This window comes from Notamacropus eugenii, chromosome 3, assembly GCF_028372415.1.
Source record: "Notamacropus eugenii isolate mMacEug1 chromosome 3, mMacEug1.pri_v2, whole genome shotgun sequence".
Taxonomy (NCBI): domain Eukaryota; kingdom Metazoa; phylum Chordata; class Mammalia; order Diprotodontia; family Macropodidae; genus Notamacropus; species Notamacropus eugenii.
The window spans coordinates 189,231,453-189,256,120 of NC_092874.1; the positions used below are offsets into that span (position 1 = coordinate 189,231,453).

Consider the following 24,668-nt stretch of genomic DNA (forward strand, 5'->3'; position numbering starts at 1 on the left):
ATCTCTCTCTTATGTAGCACAGATTTAAAAAAATCTTGCTGTAAATTGCTTGATTGGGGAGATAGCCTGCTTTCAAATAATTTAATTCATGACAAAACCTAATTACTGTCAGGTAATACCCTGTCAACTTTAATGCATTTCATCAGTCATAATGAAAAGAAGAGCATTTTATGACCCATCTAATTATCATTACATTTTAGGGGAAAATGAATGGCGTGGAGCTGAATGTTAACTATTCCATTTTATTCCTTTACACATGTGGTTTGGCATATTATTCACCAAGTTTCTCCCCCTTCTTATATATAAATATATATTCCTGATTGGTGGGGGAGGGGGTAAAACAGGGAAGGAAAGGAAGACTGGGGGATAAAGGAGGGGGGAAACACATGTAATTAGAGATCTGGGTGTTTGTCCCTTAAAAAAAGTGACAAAGTGGTTAATGTCTTTGCAGGTTGGTGTTGATATCAGGAATCTTACTGCCACAGTCCAAATAGAGTACTAATTACTGCGAATGATGTCACCGTAGGCAGAGGAATAATCCCATCATTTAATTAGTTGAATGATTTAAACAAAGATTTGCATAGATGCACTAATCAGTTGCCATGAATTACAGAGCAGCAGTTGCCAGCGAGGGGTAACAGATCATACAGTTGGAGGGAAAAAAAATCTCATCTCCTTGAACATAATTAATTTAATTGTCCTCATTAGCTGTACCATTTGTTTTGATTTTATTTCTCCCTTTCCCCACACATACTTCTCCCTCCCTCTTTTCTTCTCAGTGCATTGGTTGAGAGGGAGAGAGAGGGAGAGACACTGCTGTGCTTTCAGAGTGGTTGTAGCAAAGGTAGGGTATAAGCAAGGAACTGTTCATACAGATGAGGTGCATGTGTGCTTGCATAAGTAGGAGAGAAAGGCAAAAGTTGAGAAATCTGCTTATGTACAGATCAAATCAGCTGAAGGGGGTCGTATTAACCTGCTGTCTGTGATTTTTCAGTTATTTTTCAGGTTAGTTCTGAGTTTTGTTACTATTTAAAGGGAGAAAAAAGTGGCCACATGATAATTTCATCATAAAGGGTTTTGGGGGTGGGGAGGCTAAAATATTGGTATTATTAATTTGTATTCATTGAAGCATAAAGTAAAGCCCAAAGTCCATTTTTTTAGATTGCTTTTTTGTTTGTTTTTAAACTATTATTTCTAGGTTAAACTGATGGTGGGGAGGAGGAAGTTGGAAGTTCTTCACTGAATCTTACTTGGTTCTTTAAGGACTTAATGTCATTTAAATTGAGACTAAATTTTAAGCCTGACCTTTGTCAGGTCTTTTAAACCTCATGGAAGAGAGTAACTTTTAAGTTTTAGAAATAATTTCTTTTTCTTTTTTCTTCAGCTGTCAACAGCCTTTCAAGAAGGAATGTGAAGTAAATGGGGCGGGGAAGGGGAGAAGTAGACATTGCTGTAAATAATTTTTTTTTTAATGCCTTCAAAATAGACCTTGTTTAGGTACCACAGCAAATTATTTTGAGAGCTCTGAAAGCTTGTGGGTACCCCAGTTGTGTTTTGACCAAGCTAGTAGTAAAGCACAGAATATAGGGTACTTTAAAAAAAAAACACAGATTAGACTCAAAGACTTTTTAAGAGTTTTAAGGTAAATTTAAGAAGTATGTTTGGAAGAAAGGAGAAAGGAACTGGATGAATTGGGTCACAAGTTCACTGTAGGTTAGGCCATTAAGAACGAAGAGGAGGGGTAAGCCTGAGAAGTAGGAAGAGGCCTGTGTGTGGCAGACCTACAGAGCAGAGTTTTCAGGACTATGAATGGGAGTTAGAGACCAAGCTATAAGATGTGTGTGAATATGTATGTGTGTGTATATATATGTATATTCACATACACACATATAAATATATCCCCCCTCCTCCCAAATACTCCTAGAGTAAAGGAGGGTAATACTTTTCTGGCTAATTCTGAAAATCTTAGGTGACATTTTAACTGTATCTTTTTTAAATTTCCATAATTATTAGCTTCATGACTGACTGTTGGGGACAATTTGTTTTAAATCTAGCCAGCTGTTGCAAAATGTCCTGGTTATTCAAAGAAATCCTTATTATCTGCTCCCCCCGGCTCCCCCACCTTTGCTGGAGTTTCATTTTTGGACAGGCTGGGACCCATAGGGTCCTTTTAGAGTTGATTTCTGTAGAGGTCACTTTTTCTTTTTTTCCCTTTCTTTTTTTTTTTTCGAGGGGTTGTCCCTGGTGTTTGTGTCTAGCATATGCATGTGGTTTTGCTGACTGCACTCGCAGGCTTGTAAATTTTCACCATGGGAAATTACCAACAAAGCCCAATCTGTCTCCTGGCTGCTTTGCACTTTCGGAGGGCGGCTGTACTTGACTGAGCTGCAGAACGAGAACACGAGAGGGAGCGAAGGAAGGAGGGAGGGACGGGAGAGAGAGAGAAGGAAAGAAGAAGGCGGGGGATGGGGGGTGAGAGGTAAATAGTCTTAAATCGGAAGGGAGCTGCTTCTCTATGGTCTTGACAAGAGCTGCCTGGGCTCTGCTGGCTCAGTAATAACTGAGTGACCTTTTCTTTGGCTGTATTATGTCTGGCTGGTAAGGGATTGCATTTTGCAGCTGATAAAGCCCTGGCTTCATTCAGCTTGGTTCCTCACACGCTGCTTAGGTAAGTTGTCTTGAGCCAGGACAGAGAAAGACAGCCGTGGACTGTAAGATACTAAAAGGAGGACACCTGTAGCTCAGATGTGGTCAACACAATTACTTGGCGGATCCTTGAGGACCTCATTATTTTAAACTTAAAGAATAGAGATTCCCTCCCCTGTCCCTTTTTTTTTTTTTCAAACAATGCTTCTTTTTGACCTTTCCCAAGGAGAAGAGCCACAAAGCAGCCACTGTGCTCACTGAACTGCCTCCCCCTGTATTGCTTAATTGAGAAGGTAAGTGAAGCAACTGTATACACCAGCTTGGGGTTATTTGTGGTGTGTGTATGTGTGCGCGTGCGTGCGTGTGTGTTATGTGGGTCTTTTTTTTCCTGCCTCTCCTAATGAGGTATACACTGGAGCCGCAACACATCGCCTTCTGCACTGTAACTTTCGCTCAAGCTGCAGCTCTGCTGAGACGATTTTGCTTAAATCATGTGAGGCTTCATTATTTTTATGATGAGACATGAAATACATTCAATCGGAGGATGCTGATGGAGGAAGGGAGAGAAGCTCCTTCCCTGAACATCTCAAGTCTTAGAGTAGATAATAGTCAAAGTTAACAATGAACTGCAGCATTTCCACACGCTTAGTCTTTGTGGCAGAGAATTGGGGGGGGTTGCAGTTTTTAAGAGAATTTTAGGGTTCAGGTCAGTGGGACTGGCGGTAGAGAGATGGGTGGATTTTTGGTTTTGCTTTGTGGGGTACGGTTCAGTGCCTGCTTCTTTCCCCTCACTAATAATCCCCCAATAGTTTCATTCGGAGAGTCTTCGTTCTTCCCAACAGTGGTTTTCCCTTTCTAAATAGATACAGTAAACACACCATTCCCTTAAGTGTCCAGTCCTTTCTCGTAGCAAAAGTGAGTGGAGTGCGTGGGTATTGGGATGTGGCTGGAACCTGGGAAGGGGAAAGTGAGGGGCACATGGACTAATAGCCCGATATTAGGCTGATGCAGCACGTTTTTAGAGGCTACACCGATCGCTGTTAGGAAATGCAAGTCAGATTTATGATCTTTTTCATACTGAACATGATATGGTATGCTAACGCCGCATGTGACAGTTTAATCAAATCCATTTGTTAAAACGAAGCTAAAAGAGACCGCTGGGATTATAGGATTACGGACGGAGTTAGGGAAACATGTGGCTTTGTCATTCGCCATCATTTTGAACGCTGCCACATTGCAAGTGGTGCAAGTGGCTCAGTTTGTGCGTGTTGTCTTGTCTGTCAACCCCTCTCCCTTCCCCCCACCCCCTGCCGACACTCCGACCCTTTCCCAAAGTGGGTGCACAATAGTCTGTTCTCGACTGTGCATCTGAACACCAGCCTCTCACTTCAGCCAAAGCAAAAGGGACGCTACCACTTTTCCTTGGATTACCAAATCCAATGAGAAGCTGCTACTCAGGCATTCTTAAATCAACTCATGCAGAAAAAGGAGAAAAGTTTTGGTAAGGTTACTATCCTGTCCTAGCTGTACTTTGCAGGAACCTGGCTTTAATGTTTCTTTAGTGCATTTCTAAAGATACTTGAAACATTTTTGCTGTTCGCTGTTTTGAAAGACTGCTGTTTAAACCAATTAATCTTGCTAGGTGCAACAAATATTGCTACATTGTTTGCAAATCATCCCTGTGTGGCTGAAAAGACACTGCCACAAAAGAGGCTGGAGTGTAAACCCAAAAGGAATTCTTTGTTATACTGTATGTATGTTTCTTATTTTTTGATTTTGCATGTGAGCTGCATCAAAATTGAACTCAGTCTTGCAAATCTCTTGTTGGCCTTTGCCAAGCACTAGCACTTTGCTGCCATGGTAACTGTAATTAAACTGATAAGAGTGGAAAAATGTCAGTATCTCTGAGCCTTGCAGCTGCATTGGAGAAAAAGGGAATCAAATTGGTTCCCAGCTCCATTGCTCAAAAAAGAAGGGGGGTTGAGAGGGTAGGGAGGAGGGAGTTGAAGGGGTAGAACGGAGTTATGCAGCTCCAGTCCCTGAGATATAGGGACATCTATTTGCATTGTTGTCCCTTAGGGGGCTACAGCCTGCAGGGATGCTCTGGGCCACTGAACAGAGAAAAACAAGCTTTTAGGCCCAGTCCAGCTTTCAAATGGGGTTGGGGAGGGGTTGATTTGGGAATTGGTGGGGGTAAAGAAAGAAAATCTTTTGTTTAGTACCCCTCAGCAATTGAATGGCCTTGTTGGTCAAATTCTTTTAATTTGTGTCAGGGCTTCTAGGTATGGGACAGGCATTCTCATTTTAGCATCTTCCTAACTCACCTCAGCTGTCAACCTGCTGTATAGCCTTACCTCTTGTTCCTTTCCCCTTTAGAGAGAGAGAGAGAGAGGCATGCTTAAGTGGGAAAGTAGTTTTTCATCTGAATATATACTATTGGTTGAAAGGCAGTCTCTCTAAGTGTTGAAAATCTCTTTATTAAAAAAAAAACCCACATGTTATAGAGTTGTGGTTACTTTGTTGTGTTAACTACTATAGCTGAGACTTTGCGGATGAATAGCACAGAACAAGGGAGCATAATGGAGGCAATCAACCGTTAGGCTGGCTCACAATGCAATCCAGGCAATTAAAAGCTCACCAGAGTTTAAATGAAATGGTTCTACTTATTTCTGAACACCATACTGCACAGGCCATTATTTGTCTTTAAAAAAAATTGATTTCCCTTAAACTGTCAAATAACTCGGAATAGCAGGGTCTCAGAGGCAATAAGAATTTCCCTCAGAACAATTTACATGCCAATCTAAAACTAGTTATGACTCCTGATGTGCTATAAGAAACTTGTGAAATGTTTCTTGGCTTATGAACATGTAACTTTACAAAGACATTTTTTGAATGGTCAGGGTAATCCGCTGACTACTTTATAAATTATATATATATGGTAGAATAATGGTGAAATAATCATTTTCTGCAACTAGCAGCTATTGATTTCTGTCTAGTTGAAATGTTTAATTTTAGGAGTAATATGATCTTTTTTAAAGGAAGCCACATAAATGTAATATAGAATATCCTACTTCTGTGCTTAAATGACCTAGGGTCATGTAGTCTATTAGGTACACATATTGACTGAATTCTGAGTGCTAACTTAAAATGTTAACACAACAAAAAACATTTTCTTTTTGGAGATTAGTAAGCTATTGTCTAATTTTCATAAAGATTAGTTTCTACTGTTTGGAGGTTTTTGAGGGAGAGATTGGCTTAGTTATTTTTTTCCAGGTGGGAGTTTTCTTCAAATGTTTCTGGGTACTAAACCTTGAAACAAATTACAAAGTGGGGAAGGTAGAGCAGTCTTCCTTTCAAACTTTTGATTCCACATATACTAAATATGTATATGCCTCTGAAGCCCAGAATCATATTTATGAAATTAAAATGCTTCTCCTATCCAGGTACTAAGGGCATTAGGGAATGTACTATGTTATAATTGATGGAATTCATTCCCCATAGAACCGTGCTAGAAATAACCAGTTACGATCAAAGAATCTTCATTTGATAGAAGTTCTAGTAAGTAAGCTTTAAGCAGGACTACTAAGGGTAATGATTGATCTGTCCTAGGTTCTTAGTTCCTTCAAAGGAGAGGAATTAGGCCAGAGGGATACTGCCTGTTATTCTGTACAAAGAACTCTTAACTCAACATCTACTCTGGAACTCTGGCTGAACCAAAAAAAAAAATCACCCAAGGAAGATTCATTTTAACAAATGTTCACCATTTCTCAAAAACAAAAAATTTGTGCAGAAGTCTTCCATTACAAAAAGCTGTATAGTGTGTATCTTCTCTTTGCCTAAGTGATTTGAAGTAGAATTATTAAAGGCTATGGTAGAACAGTTTCCATAAGTGTGTAGAAAGTTGAAGAAAACTTAAATAATTGGGGAGGGTGAAATGGGGGATAGTTGCATATAGAACGGTGCCTTTGTTTTCTTAAAGTAGTTAGTAAGAACATGCACAATTAGTACAAAACATCCCTTTCTCTGTTTCCAAGTTTGGGCTTCAGTACTTTTGTGAAGCAATGAATTGGTGAAAAAAACATTCAGGAGACTAGGATTCTAATCTTAGTTGTAACATTAAACAACTGTGTGACCTCGAGACAAGCCACTTGACTTCTCCTGGCCTCTGTTTCTTCATTTCATATATTTGTATTTGGGAGGAGGCTCCACATAAGATAATGGAAGATATTTTTTTCAGTTTAAAATTCTATGATTTGGCTTTATGGAGAGGGTATATGTTCAGTACAAAATCAGTTGAGGAAAAAAGGGAAATCTTAAAGATGAGTATATTTTACTATCAAGAGTATGGCCAAAATACAATGATCCAAAACAACTCAGAAGTATTTAGGATGAAAAAATACTATCTATTCAGATACTGATGGTGTCTGAGTACAGATTGAAGCATACCTTTTTATTTTATTTTTCTTGAGGTATTTTGATCTATGTTTTCTTTCACAATATGAGTAATATGGAAATGTTTTGCATGACTACACATGTATAACCTCTATCAAATTGCTTGTCTTGTGGGGGGGTGGGGAAGGAAAAAGGGAGAGAATTTGGAATTCAAAGTTTTGAAAACAAATGTTAAAAATTGTTTTTAACATGTAATTGAGGAAAATCAAAATACTAAATAATTTTTTAAAAAGAATATGGCCAAGTTGCAGAACTGGATAAACACCTCTTATTCATGATAACTGGTAACTGGATGTATAACATTTCTGTAAAGATAACTTTTTTAAAAACCTTGGTAAGTAATGATTAATGACTCTTGTCTGTCTTCTAATTCTGATCTTTGAGGTGAAAATGTAACTACAATGGGCCCTTCCTTGATACCCTTTTAAAGAGTTATCTAATATTTTGTTAGAATTGTAGCTTTATATGTTAAAATGCATAGTTTGTACGATTTTAATGTAGACACTGGTGGCTATACTGTCTTTTACCGTAAGGATCACGTATTGGAATGTCCATTATTTAGGAATGTTTGAATCTTTAATTGATCTGTTATAAAATTCTGTGTCATATACCTCTTCAACTACTGTAAGCTAACTCCTTTCCCCACACTGGGGGTACCCTACTCTTCTTACCACCAAATACACTTTAAGTGGTTATTTTAACCTAGTTATTTCAGATATTTCAAGATTGACACTTATGTACTGGAGGGCAAATTTATGTGTGGTGCATTATTAAGTAGATTTCTTTAAAAATTGTTTAGAATTTTAATCACATTTACTCCCCAAGGGAAATGTTCTATTCAGCAGCAGAAACATTATACCATTATCTAATATTACTTAGCTTCATATTTATAACAGCTGCTTACCATGACATGAATATTTTCTCTCTCCACATATGTGTATATACACACATACATGCATATACATATATAGAAATATATCTATATGTATATAAACATGCACACATAAATATATTTTTAGCACTTGATATTTGGAAGATGAACAAATGGATGAGGAAAGAAATTGAGAAAGTATAAAGTATAAATGAGAGCCTAAGTTCTGTTTTGTATTTTCATTAAACATCTTTATAATAAAAAAAATAAGATCTTGTACTTGTAGAGAAAGCAATGCTGAATTTTTAGTCAGATTTTGGTCTTTGCTGTCTTTTTGTTCCATCTAATAGTCCAAGTTATTTGCTTTTTTTTTTTTTTTTTTTTTTTTTGACTTTCTTAGGTATACAAATGCTCTCAGTCCAGCCAGACACCAAGCCGAAAGGTTGTGCTGGCTGCAACCGTAAAATCAAGGACCGGTATCTACTGAAGGCCCTGGACAAATATTGGCATGAAGACTGTCTGAAGTGTGCCTGCTGTGACTGTCGATTGGGAGAGGTGGGCTCCACCCTGTACACTAAAGCAAACCTTATCCTTTGTCGTAGAGACTATCTGAGGTAGGCATTCTCCTTGTATACCAGAGATGACTAGACTTTTAAAATATTATCAAGTTTATAGATTTGCTCATAACATCCCACCAAGTGAATGAAGCTGAATTCAACCCTCAGAACTGTCCTATGTTTTGGTCATGTTACCATATTTTAAAAAAAGACTGCACTGGATAGCAACAATACGTTGCAACCTGGTCTACTCAACTTGTAAAATCAATTTCCTCTGTCTGTTGAAATTGTCAGCAAGTGTCAGATGTGAATGTGTTGTATGTACATATAGACACACACATATCTTTATGTATGCATAAAATCATACATACACATAATTTCAACAGAGGAGAAGGGGGAAAGTAGGTAGGTAAATTAAGGCTATGTCAAACACATACACATATAACTAAGTATTTGATTTTATTGAATCTGGTTTTAAAAAAAAACAAAGTTTTGAGAGCATTATATGAAACAATTCTGTCACTAGTTATTAGTTAGATTTGAAAAATTAGTAACCTAAAGAATTGATCAATTACTCATCTCCCATATAAACATAGTTTTCGTATTCTTAACCAACACTAGTTTTGAAGAGCTTGCCTTGCAGTTTGGTAAAGGGTTTCAGTGAATCTTCTCCCAAAAGTTATACTGACTTGTGCAAAAATAACCCTGAACTTTAAACACTAAACCTGCCAGTAACTCTATGAAAACCAGGATATTAAAAACCTCTGTCATTAGTGAATGACATATCTACTGTAATTTAAATAGCTAAAGAGATAGTAGGAGTGCTCTGATGCCTTTGGTTAAGACGCGAGAAGTCAGGTGAAACTTCATTGTAATAAGTCTCTTTCATTCCAGACTTCCCCACCCTTGGATAGGTTTTAACTTCCAAAATGTCAGTTCACAATGCGCGTTGCTCTGAATTTCAGAAATGAAGGCGAATTGATTTTTTTTTTTCCCAGTTGAAAACTACTGTATAAGAAGGACTCATTGGAAACTTCTTGCTGGCAATGGACTTAAAATGATGACTTTTTATTCCTGTGCTGACGCTTTGGTGGGAAACTTAAATCAAATTGTTCTTTTAAAGCTCTGTCAAAAATACAACTTGATCAGTTAGTAAGGCTATGGATTTATTCCTGGTAACTTATGTCATACTCTTTAATGGATCACATTTTTAGGAGATTTTAAAATTCCTATACAGAGTATTATTAAAAACCTCATTTTCACGCAGGTTCACTTAAAAGTAGAAACAACAGCGTCTCATTTGAATTGGTGTCCCATCCTTAAAAATAGTGCAAAAACTTTCTAGCTATCCAAAACTGTATTCCCTGGTCATGCAGATTATATTGCCTTACTCTATATTTTTGCTAATTATGGTGCTGTGAACTTTTAGTCTTCAAAATTAATGTGAGTCTAAAAGTGAGAAGTGGCTACTTAAAATGACTTAGTCAAACCTATGAGTAGCAGTTTTGGCACCCTGGACTAAGTCGCACTAATCAGCCATCAAATAAACTTTTTTTTTTCTTTTGGTAGGTGGGGATGTAGTAATTCATGATATGAAAATGACATAGGAAAGAAAAATTCATTTGAATTGGATGGGCAGTTAGTTACTATGGTGGCTTCTATCCTGATGAAGAAAAAGATGTTTTGAATTTTTGTACCCTCTAAATCCTGGTGCCCTGGGCAAAACAAAAGCCCAGTCATCACTTTATGCCCTAATTATAACTCTGGTTTCACTCTTTGATTATTACTGATGCAAATAACTAGTTGTTTTAGATAACAGAACTGTGTCTATTTGTATAGTTAAGATTTGAAATAGTAGCTTTTCTTCCCCTCAGTTTATTTGTAAACTATCTTTATTTCCTGATCCTCCACCCAAAAGGTAGCTGGTTCTGTTGCAAGATTTATCATCCTAATAGTTTTACTATTACTATATTGACAAATAGTCACATTATTTAAGCCCTTACTGATAGGCTTGTTATGCTCATAATATTTGCTAACAGTCTCTCAGATAAATTTACATTAAAATTCCTTAAAATAAACTCCTGTTTAACATGAACAGGAATTATATGGAATTAAAGTACCATTTCAATTTGAATCAAATTTTTCAAAATTGTATGCAAAGCTCCAGTATCTGATTCCTTTTTCAGCTAAAATTTTGCTTTACAAACAAAATTTGTCAGGATTACCTCTGGACAAAACAACTCTAGATATAATAAAGCACAATGAACATTATTGCATCAGTATGAACTTAATTTTGCCTTCCAAAGAAGTTTTAACCATTTTCCACACATGGATTTTAGTAAAATATTAAACGTGGTATTTGACATTCAAGTAAGTGTCTTACTGCACACATTAAATCATGGTATTTTTCTGTCATAGCTCTGTCTCCATGACTGACCTCACTATAATGGAACCCCAATTTTCTAGCTGTTTTAATTTCAAGCTTGCTAAATAATACAGTTGCTGTTTAACTTTTAGCTTTTGAAAATTCCGTATAATTTCTAAAATCCTGCATCCTGAATGACTATATAACTTTATCAGAATGCCATTTCTTCTTAACTAGTTATCACCACATTTAATAACGAGTTGTTATGTTAATAACCTTATACTTGTTAACATTTCAAGTTACTTATTAAATGACTTATTACTTATTTAAACGGAACATGTAAGTTATTAATAAAATGAATCTTTCAGGTGAATTAGTATTTCACCTCTGACAATGCAAACATAATATGAAAAAGATTGTGCCTATGTAGGAGTATGTGTGTATGTGTGTGTGTTTGTGTGTATTTAAAAGGCATTTTTATTAAAAAACACAGAGGTAACTTTTTTCAAGTATAAAACATGAAATCTCACCTTGGAATATCTACACAGACCAAATTTCTATGTAAGTAGATATGTAACCTTTACAATTTTGAAATCTACTTTTACATTCAAAACAAATTACAAAAATACATTTAAATATTATTAAATACAGTAAAAATAAAATTCACTGGTGTTATAGTTATATGTGGTATTGTAATGGTAACACTATATAGATCACTTGTTCTTTTGCCACATTTTGATCACCCAGCAGTATTAGTTTAATTAAAAACCAATGAAAAATTTGATTTTATTCTTGTTTAATTTTCACTTCTTTAAAAAAATTGCATTAAAGATCTTAGATTGGAAAATTTGGTAACATTTCTATTTTGGACTTTTCCTATTTTAATATTTAAATTTTTTGAGACAAGCAGGTTGTAGATTACTTAAAACATTTATATTATTGCTATTTTCTCCTTTTTTAAATCTCCAGAATCTTTTATGGGGGGGAGGGGGGAGAGTGGAGGGTGAATAGTGATAGAATAAACCTGAATGAGTGAACATTATGTTGCTTTAGACTAGAAAATAATTAGATGACTATATTAAAAATTGAAATTGTCATTACTTTGTATAAAGGAGAGGCAGGAAGGCTTAATCACTTAACATATCCCCTTTGATGTATGACAAGGAGAAATCGTGGATTTCTTAGTTGTTGCTTTGTTAACTTCAGTATAGTCAGGGACTAAGGTCCTGATGACAGTTGGCAAGGATTCTCAAATAATTTGAGAAACTCTCAAGTGTAGAAACATTTGTAGGCAATCAAGTTAGGCAGTCTTATTCACAGCTTCTTTGTATAATTTTATATTTTGGTGTATGTATCTGTGCATGTATATGTTCATGGTACTTCCTGCACTGAAATAAAGGACTTCTGTACAAATAGGATAGACTTGGAGTGGGGGGTAACCTTAGGAATCTAGTCCAACTTAATATTACATATGTGTGCATGCATATGTATAGAGACTATCTTTTTAATAGAGAATGTCTTTTTAAAGGTTTATCCTTGGTCTGTGTTCATAATGATTAGATTCCTTAATTTTCTCCAACATACTACTAAATTTTTGAAGCTTTAGCTAAGACATGGCAGAATTTATCCCTCAAACAAATGTTTTTCTTAAACTCAAGTAAAAATGGATTTTGCCTTATGAAGTATTATTGCTTTCCATGCTAAGCCTATGTATCAAATGTAGCAATCAATGTTGAATTATCAAGAACGTTAAATTCTTCCATTGGGAACTTGTACAGTTAAGAACTACAGGTGACCGCATTTTTACCCCTTCCTTTCCCTAAAGTAAAGTGAACTTGGGATGAATTAGAACTGTTCAGATACGTCTAACAATGCAAAATTAATTAAGGTTGGCTGTCTAGCTCAATTTAATTTTAAAGCACTAGTCCACCATTGTGCAAAAGGTTAATAACCTTCATATAAAAGTAGTTGTTTTAATACTAATTGTATATCAACAGTGAAAAATTAATGGATTGGAAATAGCCTTGCTTAGTTTATATGTCTTTTACAAATTACAGACTGAAATATTTAATGTTCATTCAGTCATTAAAATTAGTCTGTGGTATGTGTGTGTGCATGCATACCCTCACTAAAATATCAAAGCTGAAAGGAAAATGTACTTTTCAACTTAAGAAAAGTAAATAGCTTCAGATTCACTATTCAGGCTTTCTGGCAATTTTGTTTTCTTTAAACCTGCCAGGTTATTTGTAGTATATTTCAAAGCATTAAGTTAATTTATAGTATGAGTTAAATCTCTGTGAATGCTATCTTACCAAGTAGCTCTTTGAAAGCTGCTTACTCTGCATATTATGGAAGCTATCTGAGTTTGTGTTCCTATAAAACAGGAAAAATAAAAAAGAACAGAAAAATGTTCTTACTGGAAAAACCTAACCTATGCTGCAGTTCTGTCTTAGGTAGAGATAAAGGTTTCTCTCACTAATGGGAACACTGAGTTTAGGGTTATTACTTTATCCTCAATAATAGCTGCTTATTTCTTAAATTATTTGAAGTTTGTATTCTAAGTGAAAGTTAATTCAAGAGCTCCAAAATAAGCAACTGATGGGATGTAAAATTTTAAAAATTTGGGTTGACTTAAAAATAAATTGTCAATCTAGAGATTTTTCAACAAAATTATATTAGTAATGCATAAAATATTGCTGCTATTAATTTATATCACTTTATAGGCCATAAAATTAGTATTTATAGGTTGATGTCAGGTTATCTAGCTAGTGTTGAACAGTAATTTGATAATATGCCAAATTAGAGTTCAGTAATAAGGTTAAATTTCTAACTTTTCCTCCAATCTTTGTTCTTTCCATTCATCATTTTAAGAAATCCAATATTTGACTTTTGGAGTTTTATTTTTTCCAACAAAGTAGCATCATTGTTCCTTAAAAAGTAAGTTTTTATTTTAAAATTCTAAACTATATGTTCTTAAAGATTATAGAATCAGATATTTAGTGCATAGAAGGGACATTAGAGGTCATTCAATTCAATTGTGACCACAGTCATACTCCCTCATTTTACAGTTGAGGAAACAGAGACCCAGGTAGTTTAAATAATATTTAGTGCAATCTCTTATGCTTCTGTACTCATTTTTGTTACATCCTCCAAAATTCCTATTGTCATCACATTTAACCATATTAATTTTCCAGATTAATGCCAGTAAGAAGTATTTTTAGGCCTATGGAAGTCCACAATCTATTTGTGAATGATTTCATAATTCAAACATAATATTCTTTGAATTCTATTTATGCTCTTATTAATTTTTATAAATTCAAAATACTGTTCTTATTGAAAAATATCAAGGTAGATTTTAGCATTTACAGGATACAGCTTCATATATAGTAGACTATATCATAATATCCTAGGAGAAAACAAATACCTAGATATGTTTTACAAGTAATTTTCACAGCATGCTCCATAGGAAGAAGAAAAGAAAAATTAAATAAGCATAAGCAGTGGTCATTTGTAATATTTAATGGTAAACTTCTTGTCACATGGGTGGCTTGGGGGAGGAAAATAAAAAATTAATAAAATTCTTGTTCAGGTATGTTACTCGAGTAATTCTATAGCTTTGTGAACTTTTTGTAATATTCTTAAATATTCATTACATTATTATGAAATTTCATCGTTTGAATACGAATTATATGTTTTCTTAACCTTTAACTAAAGACAGTATTCTACTGGCCTTTAGACATCATAAAATATTCCATGCTCTTTATGTTTTTATTTATTTTCACTATGATCTGTCCTGTTGAAACATGTAATTCTTCAGTCCAGATAACTTTCACATATAAGATGCTTGTTAGATATATTGAATTTAGCAGGGAAAAAAACATACTTCCCACGAGTATATTTAGGATTAAGTGCGTCCAGAAATAACTTACTTGTGAATTGCAAAAATTGCTTATTTTGCACATAGTAAATATATAGACTTCTGAGTTTAAGATCCTATTTCTGGATGTTTCTAAAACCTAACAAAGTGAGCACAATGCTTTGTAACCTTACTGTTAAAATTAGTCAGCCCTTTAATAGAACTTAATGTTCTTTCAATAATGCAAAATGAAAAATAAATAGAGTTTTGCTATGTTGTGGTGATGAAAGGAAGCAGAATGGAAACAGTAATTTGGTAAATGTCAGATTCTGAATATATCCTGGGACCTAAATAATTGTGAGCACGGTACAGTAATATTTTGTTCTATATCAAATATAGGCTAGAATAATTGGTTTATATAAATGACTAGGAATATTCCTTCATAAAATCCAGAAAACATATTAAGTCTTTGATTTTCTTTTCTGAAAGTTCCTTACAGTTTCTATGAGGTTTACATCATTCTAAGCTTTATCCCTTTCTCTATGAAGGAGAATTAGTTAATAGCATTTATTGAATTAACATGAGAAATATACAACACATGAAACCTAAATGTTATTTGAATTGGGAATTGATTCCAATTTCATATTTTAGATTTTTATTCCCATTCTTTGTTTTCTAATTTTCTTATTTTCTATGTAGTAGAATTAATTTGTTAATTTCAACAGTGACCACAAAACAGCAAAAATGTGACATTGGACTTCACTGTCTACATTTCTGTAAGTTTTGCTGATTAACACTATTTGGGATAAGTGATGTAATAACAAGGGCATATAGATACCTTCCTTATTAAGAATCCTATTCTCCCAGCTACTGCAGATGAACAGTAAGAGACAAAAGTTGAGAAACAACCAACTTTGTGAAGGAATGTGTAGGGAAAAATGTGGAATGTTAAGAATCTTGGTTTTGTTCATCTTTACTGACAACTTCAAGGCATTGATCTTTGGTAGAATCTGGCACTTGAAAATGTGATGGTATCTTTTGCCAAAACATGTTATCTAGTCATTTCACATATCAGACACTCTGAAAGGGGCTGGTAAATGTTTTCAGTAGAAAATTTGCCTATTTGTTTTTTTAATCTAAAATTCCTAAATCACCTTGTGATTTAATTGAATCAGATGATATTGCTGCTTCTAGCTGTTTCAGTGCTGTTTAATAGCATATCTGTTAACATTTCTTCCACTGTTGGATTTTATGCTAAAGTCTTCCTACTTTATTTGATCTCCTATGAGAATTTTTCTTTATAGTAGATATTTATCTTATAAAGCATGGAAGCTAACTTTTTAGCCATTTTAAAATAGGATCTTTATATCTTCCTAATTTCATATTCCTTTGGTCTGAAACTGTTTTTAGGCCATAAGCTTTCTCTCCATTTTTCCGATTATAGAAGTGTATGAGTACTAGCAAAGTTAATTGGAACTTTTGAATTGTAATGTTTTGGGCTTAGAACCCTTTATGTCAAAACATCTTGGGCAGTCTTTTCACCTACATATTTTCATAACCTTTTATGCAACTTTTAGTTTCACACATTATTACTTTGTGGCTTGATAATTTTGTTTCATGGTGTTGAAAGGGCTGCATAGTAGAGTCTATTAGGGGGATAAAAGCCTACTTGTAACGTCTTGGAAGAGATAGAATGTCTAAAGTTAAACAAGGCAAGGTAGGTTTTCTATATTAAGATGATGTGTATACATAGTGTTATTTAATATTGAAAACTTACTAATTAGACTAAAGAGGAAAAATAAACTCTAGAATATAAAAGTGGTTTGCAGAGGAGTACTCCCAGATTCAATTTTAAACCAAACTTATTGCTCATGGAGTGAGAATATCATGTGTTAGCCAGTTTTGTTCATGAAAATAATCACTGTAAGTAAATATAAATATATGATCTGATAAGTAATGATAATGAGTTATTAAACTTTGTGGCTTTTAATCATAGTCTAGGAACCTCAGAGAAACAAATTCCTATCCTGCTTATGCCCTGGAACACACCACAAGGAACAAATAGTAAGGCCTGGAAAAAAGTCTGGATTTTTATTCAACTGATTCAGTTGACATATTATTTAAAGGTTTATATCTTCCTCCTTATTTTTGTTGAGTCCTTTTTCCCCATAATTCTATTTAAAAGAAGTTTAAAATCTCCTTAACATTTTTTATGGTTGTCATATGCCATATATGGTTTTCACATATGCCACCTGTGCCTTTAAAAGAGATCTTTTTGCTACTTATTTTTGAAATTTTATGTTATTTACTTTACTAAATGGCTTTTTTTGACTTGCCCATAACTTCTTTCTGGAGTGGAACATGGTTAGGAGGTTAGGAAAGCGGGAAGAGTATCATTCATGATGTCTGATAATTTATGCAAAACCAGTGTTTTTCAGTGTTGTTTTCTGTTGACTATTAATTACTTAAAGGTTGCATTCTCATTGTTCATTTTAGTTAGATCCTATAATTTTTTCCAATAAATTTTAGCCAATGGTCTAAGGATATCTTATGTACATGGCTTCCGCTATGTTTCTACTCAGATGCCTCATTAATATTTTCATTCCATTTGGTCTTTGATCATTGAGCATATATGATTAAGCAGGATAATAATTCATAGTTGAAAGAACACTTGTTTTAGAATCAGGAAACCTGAATTCAAATCTTTCCTCTGAAACTTCCTATCTGTGTGACCTTGAATGAGTGAGTTTCTCTAGGTCTGAGTTTTCTCATCTCTGAAAGGAGAGGGTTGACTGGATCACCTTTATGGTTCCTTCAGTGCTAAATCTATGATGCTGTTATCCTATAAGTACCTCAGAAACTGTTCTAGGCCCAAGGCATACTGTACACACAATAACAAAAATGACAGTCCCTGCCCTTAAAGAGCATACATTTCTATGCAAAATACAAGGTAATTCTTTTTTTTGTTTATATAGCTCACAATTCCTTATAATAAATATAAATGATAGGCAAAGTTCCATTAGAAAACTTTAAAGTGTGTGGCTGAAAGAATAATGAGAAGGGACTTCTCTGAGACTTGAAGAAAATATTGGCATTGAAAAACTCCTTTAGGTGTGGATGATAACCAGTGCACATATGTGAAATCATGAAGAGACTAGATAAAAGGTGAAAGGGGAAGAAAATCCATTTATTTTTGTCTAATTAAAATATCTAATTTAACCAATTGATAGATGCCTACTCATTTCATAGAATTCAGTATTTCTCATTTAAAAAAAAAAAACTATATCTCAGCACAGTTCTAGGCACTATGGATTTTAGCAGAAGTAGTACATTTTATAATCTAGGGAGAACATTAGCTCACTGAAACAATTGTGGATAGGATTAGAAATAACTTGTGAAGGGTGTTTAAAGCCATAAAAGTATTCCATGGATATAGGGTCCAAACTCTTGAAGGTTTTTGGAATATAGCTGGGCAAGAGAAAAATAACAGAGTTGTCCCCTGGGTTGATGTTTATTTCTGTCCTTCCCACCTCAAACTCTCCTGCACGGGAAAGCAAAAGAATTTTAGAATTAAGTAACTTGTGGAGCCTGAAAGCCTTTGTCACTTGGCTCAGACTGCCATTTAAATGAATAATGATTAGGTATAATTTAGCCACTGGAAGTTAGAAGGAGTCTTAAGAAATTTCTGAGCCTAAGATAAAGAGGTACAGACAGCATTCAGTGACCAGGAAAGGCAGTTCAAAAAGCAGATTTAAACTAGAAGGCACTAGGAAACTGGGACTGGCATTTGGCTTAAAAAAAGCTCAGGGCACTCACTTGGAGAAAGCATTCTTCCCTGGGAGAGGAAACTCTCCTTTCTAAATAGCCAAAGTTGAGGGGAAACAGACCTATTTTTTTTAATGGGAAAAACATTCTACTGAGAGTTTCGTTTTTGTTTTTTTTTTTTAATTTGTGTAGCAGAGTAATCTTGAGTTGTGATTTTTTCTTTTTTTATCTATTGTAGCAGGAAAAAGCTATTGATTTTAACCTAAAAGTATGGCATCAGACATAGCCCATTCTTTCTTCCATAAGGAAGAGAGAGGGCATTTCTGCTAAGGATACAAAGTAACCATAGGACCAGTGAAGCTATGTGAATGGTAGCCATGTGAAAGCACGGAATGACACTTGGCAGAGACTGAATGCCTGGAAATAGGATCATATCAATAGCCTGGAAGCACAACCAGTGTTGTCCTTCTCTGTGTGCTTAGTCCTACGTTCCCAATCATATAATTATACAAGTGTTATATTTTTATATATGATGTATGTGTATTTATGTTATTTGCAGATAAATATATATATGTAGTATAATTATATAAGGCACATTATATGTGCCTTAGTCATATAATCCCAAGGCATGTCTAATATTTTCATTCATGATATCTGTATTTATGGAAGAATATTTCCCTTGCTGTGCTATTTCATAAAATATCTTTGCTTTGAACTAGTGTTCCCCATCCACCTAGAAATTAAACACATCAGTAGGAATTTGGATGTTATGATTTTAAGTGGATGCGGAAGCATAGAATATGTTAGCCATGGCATAGGTTTGTCTGTAGGAAGACCCAGCTTGTGAGTTGGCAGGGGATGGCACCCAAGTGATACATAGATGTAAAATCCAACACTGTGAAGTCCAGTATTGTCAGTAATAACCACCTTATGTGTCTATAGCACTTTAAAATTATTTTAAATTAGCATGTAAATCTAGAGATAACCTTATTTTAATCACTGAATTTTGCAGCAGAGTTTAAATGTACCCTAAGTCCTGGAAGAGAGATTTTTAAAAGGCTGGAATCTGTAAAAATGGTGAGGATTTTGGAAGTTTGTGTAAAGTCTGACATGAACAAAGGCATACCTCTATATCTACCTAAGCCAAATACATTTCCCCAAGTAGTAATTATGGATCCTTTGGAATAAATATGTATGTTCTTAGCTTGGCACCTATAAAGGTAAAACATGAATGAAAGACTTCAGAAAGAGTGTTATTTTGTGGAATATGAAAGCAGTATAGTATGGAAGAAAAGAAGGGGGTGGGGGGAAAGGGCTAGGTTCTTTTCCAAGTTACTCTGTTTAGCTATTGATTAAATTCATGTCATTTAAAATATCTACCTCATTTTCCTCAAAAAAGAAAAATTAAGGAGAGTGGACTAGATGATCCCTTACAGTTCTATGAATCTGAGATCTTGAGGTATGGAGCGGGGAAATAATGTGTGTTTGGAAATAGCAGGCACAATTGAATAGCAAGAATGGGTCTAACTATCCTAAAATCTTGACTGACTTTTTTTTAACAGGGTTAATATACTGATAGAGCAGAGAGGTGATTTGAACAGTTTAGCATTTTAACCAAGTGCTAGACAAAGTCTCTCCTATTTTTGTGGACAACATGGAAAGACAGAGGCTACTTGTGGTTAGCCCTTTCGAAGGGCAGCACCCAAAGTAGTCATTAATGGTTTAATGTTAGCTTGAAAAGAGTCTCAGATGATTACTCCAGGAGGCTATTTGGTCTTGTGCTTTTTAAGATTTTTCTTTATAATCTGGATAAAGGCATAGATAACAGGTTTATCAAATTACCAATGACACAAAGATAGGTATGATTGCTGAAACTTTGGGTGACAGAATCTAAAACTATTGTGATAGATCAGACATTTAGATCAAATAGATGAAGATGAAATGTAACAAGGATACATATGAAATATTAATCAGCATAGCACGGTAACTAGAAAGATAGCTCTGAAGTCAGTAAGACCTGTGCTTAAGTCATACCTCTGACACCTAGGCATGTGGCCATGCACATCCCACTTCCTCTCAATGCTCTGACTGCTCTCTTAAGTTCTACATGATTTGCTGTTGTGCAGCTTATTTGTAGGGAGGTGGTTTCCATACTGGGGAATTTTCACAACAGTGAAATCACAGATCTTGGATAAAAAAAGGAAAATCTTCAAGTTAAAAAAATAAACTCAGCTCCATATAAGATAGGGGTGGTATGGTTTCAATAAAAGAAAAAGCTGGAGATTTTAGGGAACTCTAAGGTCCAAATGAGTCTTTAATGTAATATGACAGTATTGAAATAAAGCCAATGTTGCCATTGACTGCATTGAGAGGCATCATATCAAGCACACTGGGAAAGTGATAGTCCCAATGTATACATTTTCTATGGTAATAATGCTGATAATTTCTTGCTATCATCCTCTCTAACATTTTTTTTTCATTTTTTTCATAGTTTACTAAACACTGGTTTAAAATTGCATTGGGGAACTTTCTTATATGCATGTGTGACATACGTGCCCACATGTGAGTTGTCTATATAGATAGTGCTCACTAGTGGCACGTATAAACGTCTGTACTCTGGACTGCCTTTTGAAGAGAGGGATAAAGCCAAACGCTGTGCTTGAATCACTAGCGTGCTATCTAAGGAAAGGGATAGGCAAATTTCAGGAATCTAACTGAGGGTGGACATTCTATTCTCCGGTCTCTGACAGGAATTTTAGGCTAGAATCCTATCTATCTGCATCCCCCTTCCCAAATGTTGACATTCTAGGGGATGACAGATTTAGAACAAAGGCTATTTCCCTGATTGCTTTCAATAGGAAGAATAGCCCTTAAGTTTACTCATGCCTACTTAGCCCCTTCCCACCAAATACAAAAGTCTATCACAAATAGTGAGAAGCAAGTGAACTCTTTTTTTTCCAGGCAAACAGAGAGAGAGAAAAAATAGAAAAGATGCACATATTGAAATAGATTCCCCCCCCCCCAAAAAAAAAACACGAGAATAAACGATCTTTTTAACTAGGAGTGATAAAAGCTTAGCTCAACCAATGAAAAAAGACTCGATTCCACCCAAGTCTTCTCTAAACATTTGGTAGGGTGTTAAGTCAGAAATCAGGAGAATGTTGAAGAGCCAGCTTCCCCTACACGTTTGTAGCTCTTCTTTCTGTGTGTCTCTGGAACTAATTCAGAAAGTCTCTTACACTTTCTTGTCTACATCAGTCTGAAGTCCCATGTCCTTCTACACAGACAGCAGCATACAGTCCCTCAGGGATGGGTGAAGGCCATGGTTACCAATGTGTATATGTACACACACACACACACACACACATATACACACATACACACATACACAATATCTTACATACATAAATTATACCGCATAGTTTCCTATGCGGTATAATTCATTCCCATTCAACAAGTGTTTAATCCTCTACGTATTGTGTGAACTGAGGAGAACGTGGAGTTTATCAATAATCAACAATACTTTGTTGAATTGACAGGTTACTAGAGGCATAAGATATATATGCAGACAATTGTAAAACAAGATAAGTACATTAGAGAACTGATAAGTATATATGAGGCCCAAGGAATAAATGTTCCTGACCAGAGGGAATGAGGGAAAACTTTTAGTTATTCTAACAGCTGTTACTTTCTGTATTGTTGCCTCATCCTCAAAATAGGGGGGTGCTTTCCAGATTGTACTTAAGCATTTCCTCCCTGCTTTTAGGATTTGAAGTCCTAGAGTAAATTTCAGTTCTGAACCTCAAATAGAAATTTTCAGAAAGAGCTTCTTCTCACTTTGTCAAAGCAGACATGGAAGCCTCCCAGGGGAGAGGATATTTGTGCATTTAGTTACACCCATCTAAAGTTCTTCCTACTATTTTACTCTTCTAATAATAGGAAACATATCTGTATTTAACATGTTTAATGTGAAACATTCATAAAATTCAGATTATATTGGTCCTATTTTTTTATAATTAGATTTAATATTCATCAGTAGTAAGTCACATTGAAGTATCCACCCAGAATTTTGCTAGGCATTTTATTAAGACCATAGTAAATATAAAAATGAGATAATGATCATGTATTTCTAAACTTTTGTAAAACTGACTCAAATTCTATCTAGTTTATTATAATTTACTAGTGTTCTTTTACATCCATATTTGTCACATGCTACTATAAATGTCTTTACATATTCTACTTGTTTTATCCCTTAGAATTATAGTAGTGGATGGATGGGTAAGAGAAGCAGGGAAGGGGAGTTTAGAACAGCGAAAACTTGAATGTGTTATGCTCTATAGCTATTGATTTGGCTTCTTTACAGGCCAATAGCTAACTTTTAGAACCATGTCTAGGCCTTAGAGTCATCTACGATGAGTAGTTGGTTGGAGGGAAAAATGGAGTGTAGTTGTGCTGTTTTTACTGCTTTTTGCCTCTTCCTCTCCCTACAGCACACTCAAGCACACAGCAGCATCACTCTTGTTGATACTGTACAGCTTTCCTTAATCAACACTTCTTTAGATTTCCTGCTTCTGGGATGTAACACACACCATTGCTTTTGCTACCAGCCATGCTGCACAGATTCCAGATTGTAGGCAAAAAATCTTTATAAGTGGAAAGGAATATAAAGACAGGTACTAAGAAGTGAGACTGTTCATCTCAAGGATTTCTGGTCATACTATTTAAATTGGCCCCACCCCCTAGTTAATATGATTCTACCTTAAGGTCTCATTTAAGTAATGTGAATGGATGACATTGAGAGGAAGTCAGGTGAATGGAAGAAAGATATATTTATTTAATGGAAGAATGATGGGGGATTTTAATGCTGAGGAACCAGAATGGTCCATGTCTCTAATAATATCTGCTGCCACCATGTTAATGTCTCATTAAATTTAGTTCAGTTGGCAACATAGCACAGAGTTCATTAAATTTTCACTATTAGTGTGTCAGAATGGCTATGTATGATTTACTTGCAATCTTCTTACCCCTTATCACTAAAGTCTATGGTAATCCCCTTTCAGTTTCTGTTATCTAGCTGTTTCTGAATAATTTGGTTGGTTGTATTGGATGGGTTAAAATGAAACATCAATGCTGTTTGTGCCACAGTGGCAAAAGTACTTTTGTAAATTAGGCAAAAACCCCTTATATCTCTACATATATTGTAGTTCATAGTGATAAACATATTTTAATGCCATTGAATTGTGACCTTTTGATGAATACATGTAAAGTAAATTGGACAGTTGGCTGCACAGCATGCATCTAGGCACCGTGTTGGTGAATGATGCTCTTAGGCTCTTTCTTAACCATGTTGTGATTGATCTGAACACTTAGTTGAAGTAGATTCTAAACACCTGTGTCCCTCAGAGACTGCCGTTTTTCTAGCCCTAAGTTGGAAATGTCAGTAGTTTTAATCATGGAGTTTGCATTTTCTTTATATGACTATAAGTTTTTTGTCCTAAATATTTGAAATGAAAACTAGGGCCATTTATTGTAACCAGATTCAAGCCCAACTTTCAAAAAGTGACTAGAAAGTTGATGTTATGAAAAGAAACCAATGTAAGCAAATCTTAGAGTTGATAAAGAGTAGGAAACACAAAGGTGTCCTATGGGTGCCTTTTTTTCAATTACATTTTGTTTTCCATCTTTCATCCTGTTTTGGAATGAAGCTTTTTCTGGAATCAGGAAGAAAGGCTGAATAATATCAGGAATTTAAATAAAGACTTATGTTTATTAATCCTTATTGACCATTTTGACTTAAAGGGATAAAAGAATTTTAAATTGGACAAACTTTTTATTTAGGTAAGCTACCATTTAAAAATATTTTGGATAAAAAAATCAAAGCAAACTGTACACATTTCCATAGTCTGAATGTGAAACAGAGGAAGTGTCTTGGCAAGTGGTGGCTCAGGTCTGCCTAGATAACATATGGAGATTCAGTGAGGGTGAATTTATAACACTTGGAGTTTTTTATAATAGATAACATTTATATAGTGTTTACTGTGCGTCAGACAAAGCATTTTATAATCTCTTATTTGATCCTTACAACAACCCGAGGGAGAACGGGGAGGTGCTATTATTATCCCCATATAATAGAGGAGGAAACTGATGCAACAAAAG

At 35.0% G+C, this 24,668-nt stretch overlaps 1 protein-coding gene across 9 annotated transcripts in view; it reads left to right on the top strand.

The window, feature by feature from the left end:
• The window catches only part of LMO3 (LIM domain only 3), a 71,203-nt gene that overhangs the window by 1,775 nt on the left and 44,760 nt on the right, over positions 1-24,668 (top strand). For 5 of the 9 annotated variants that reach the window (XM_072653613.1, XM_072653619.1, XM_072653616.1 and 2 more), the window contains 2 exons: positions 2,873-2,939; positions 8,370-8,583. In XM_072653613.1, coding sequence (XP_072509714.1) covers positions 8,378-8,583 — 206 coding nt within the window. In that variant the 5' untranslated portion in view covers positions 2,873-2,939; positions 8,370-8,377. Of the gene's footprint in view, positions 1-2,073; positions 2,940-3,961; positions 4,148-8,369; positions 8,584-24,668 lie in introns of those variants that run through there. The other 4 variants (XM_072653612.1, XM_072653614.1, XM_072653611.1 and 1 more) reach the window with 4 other exon arrangements.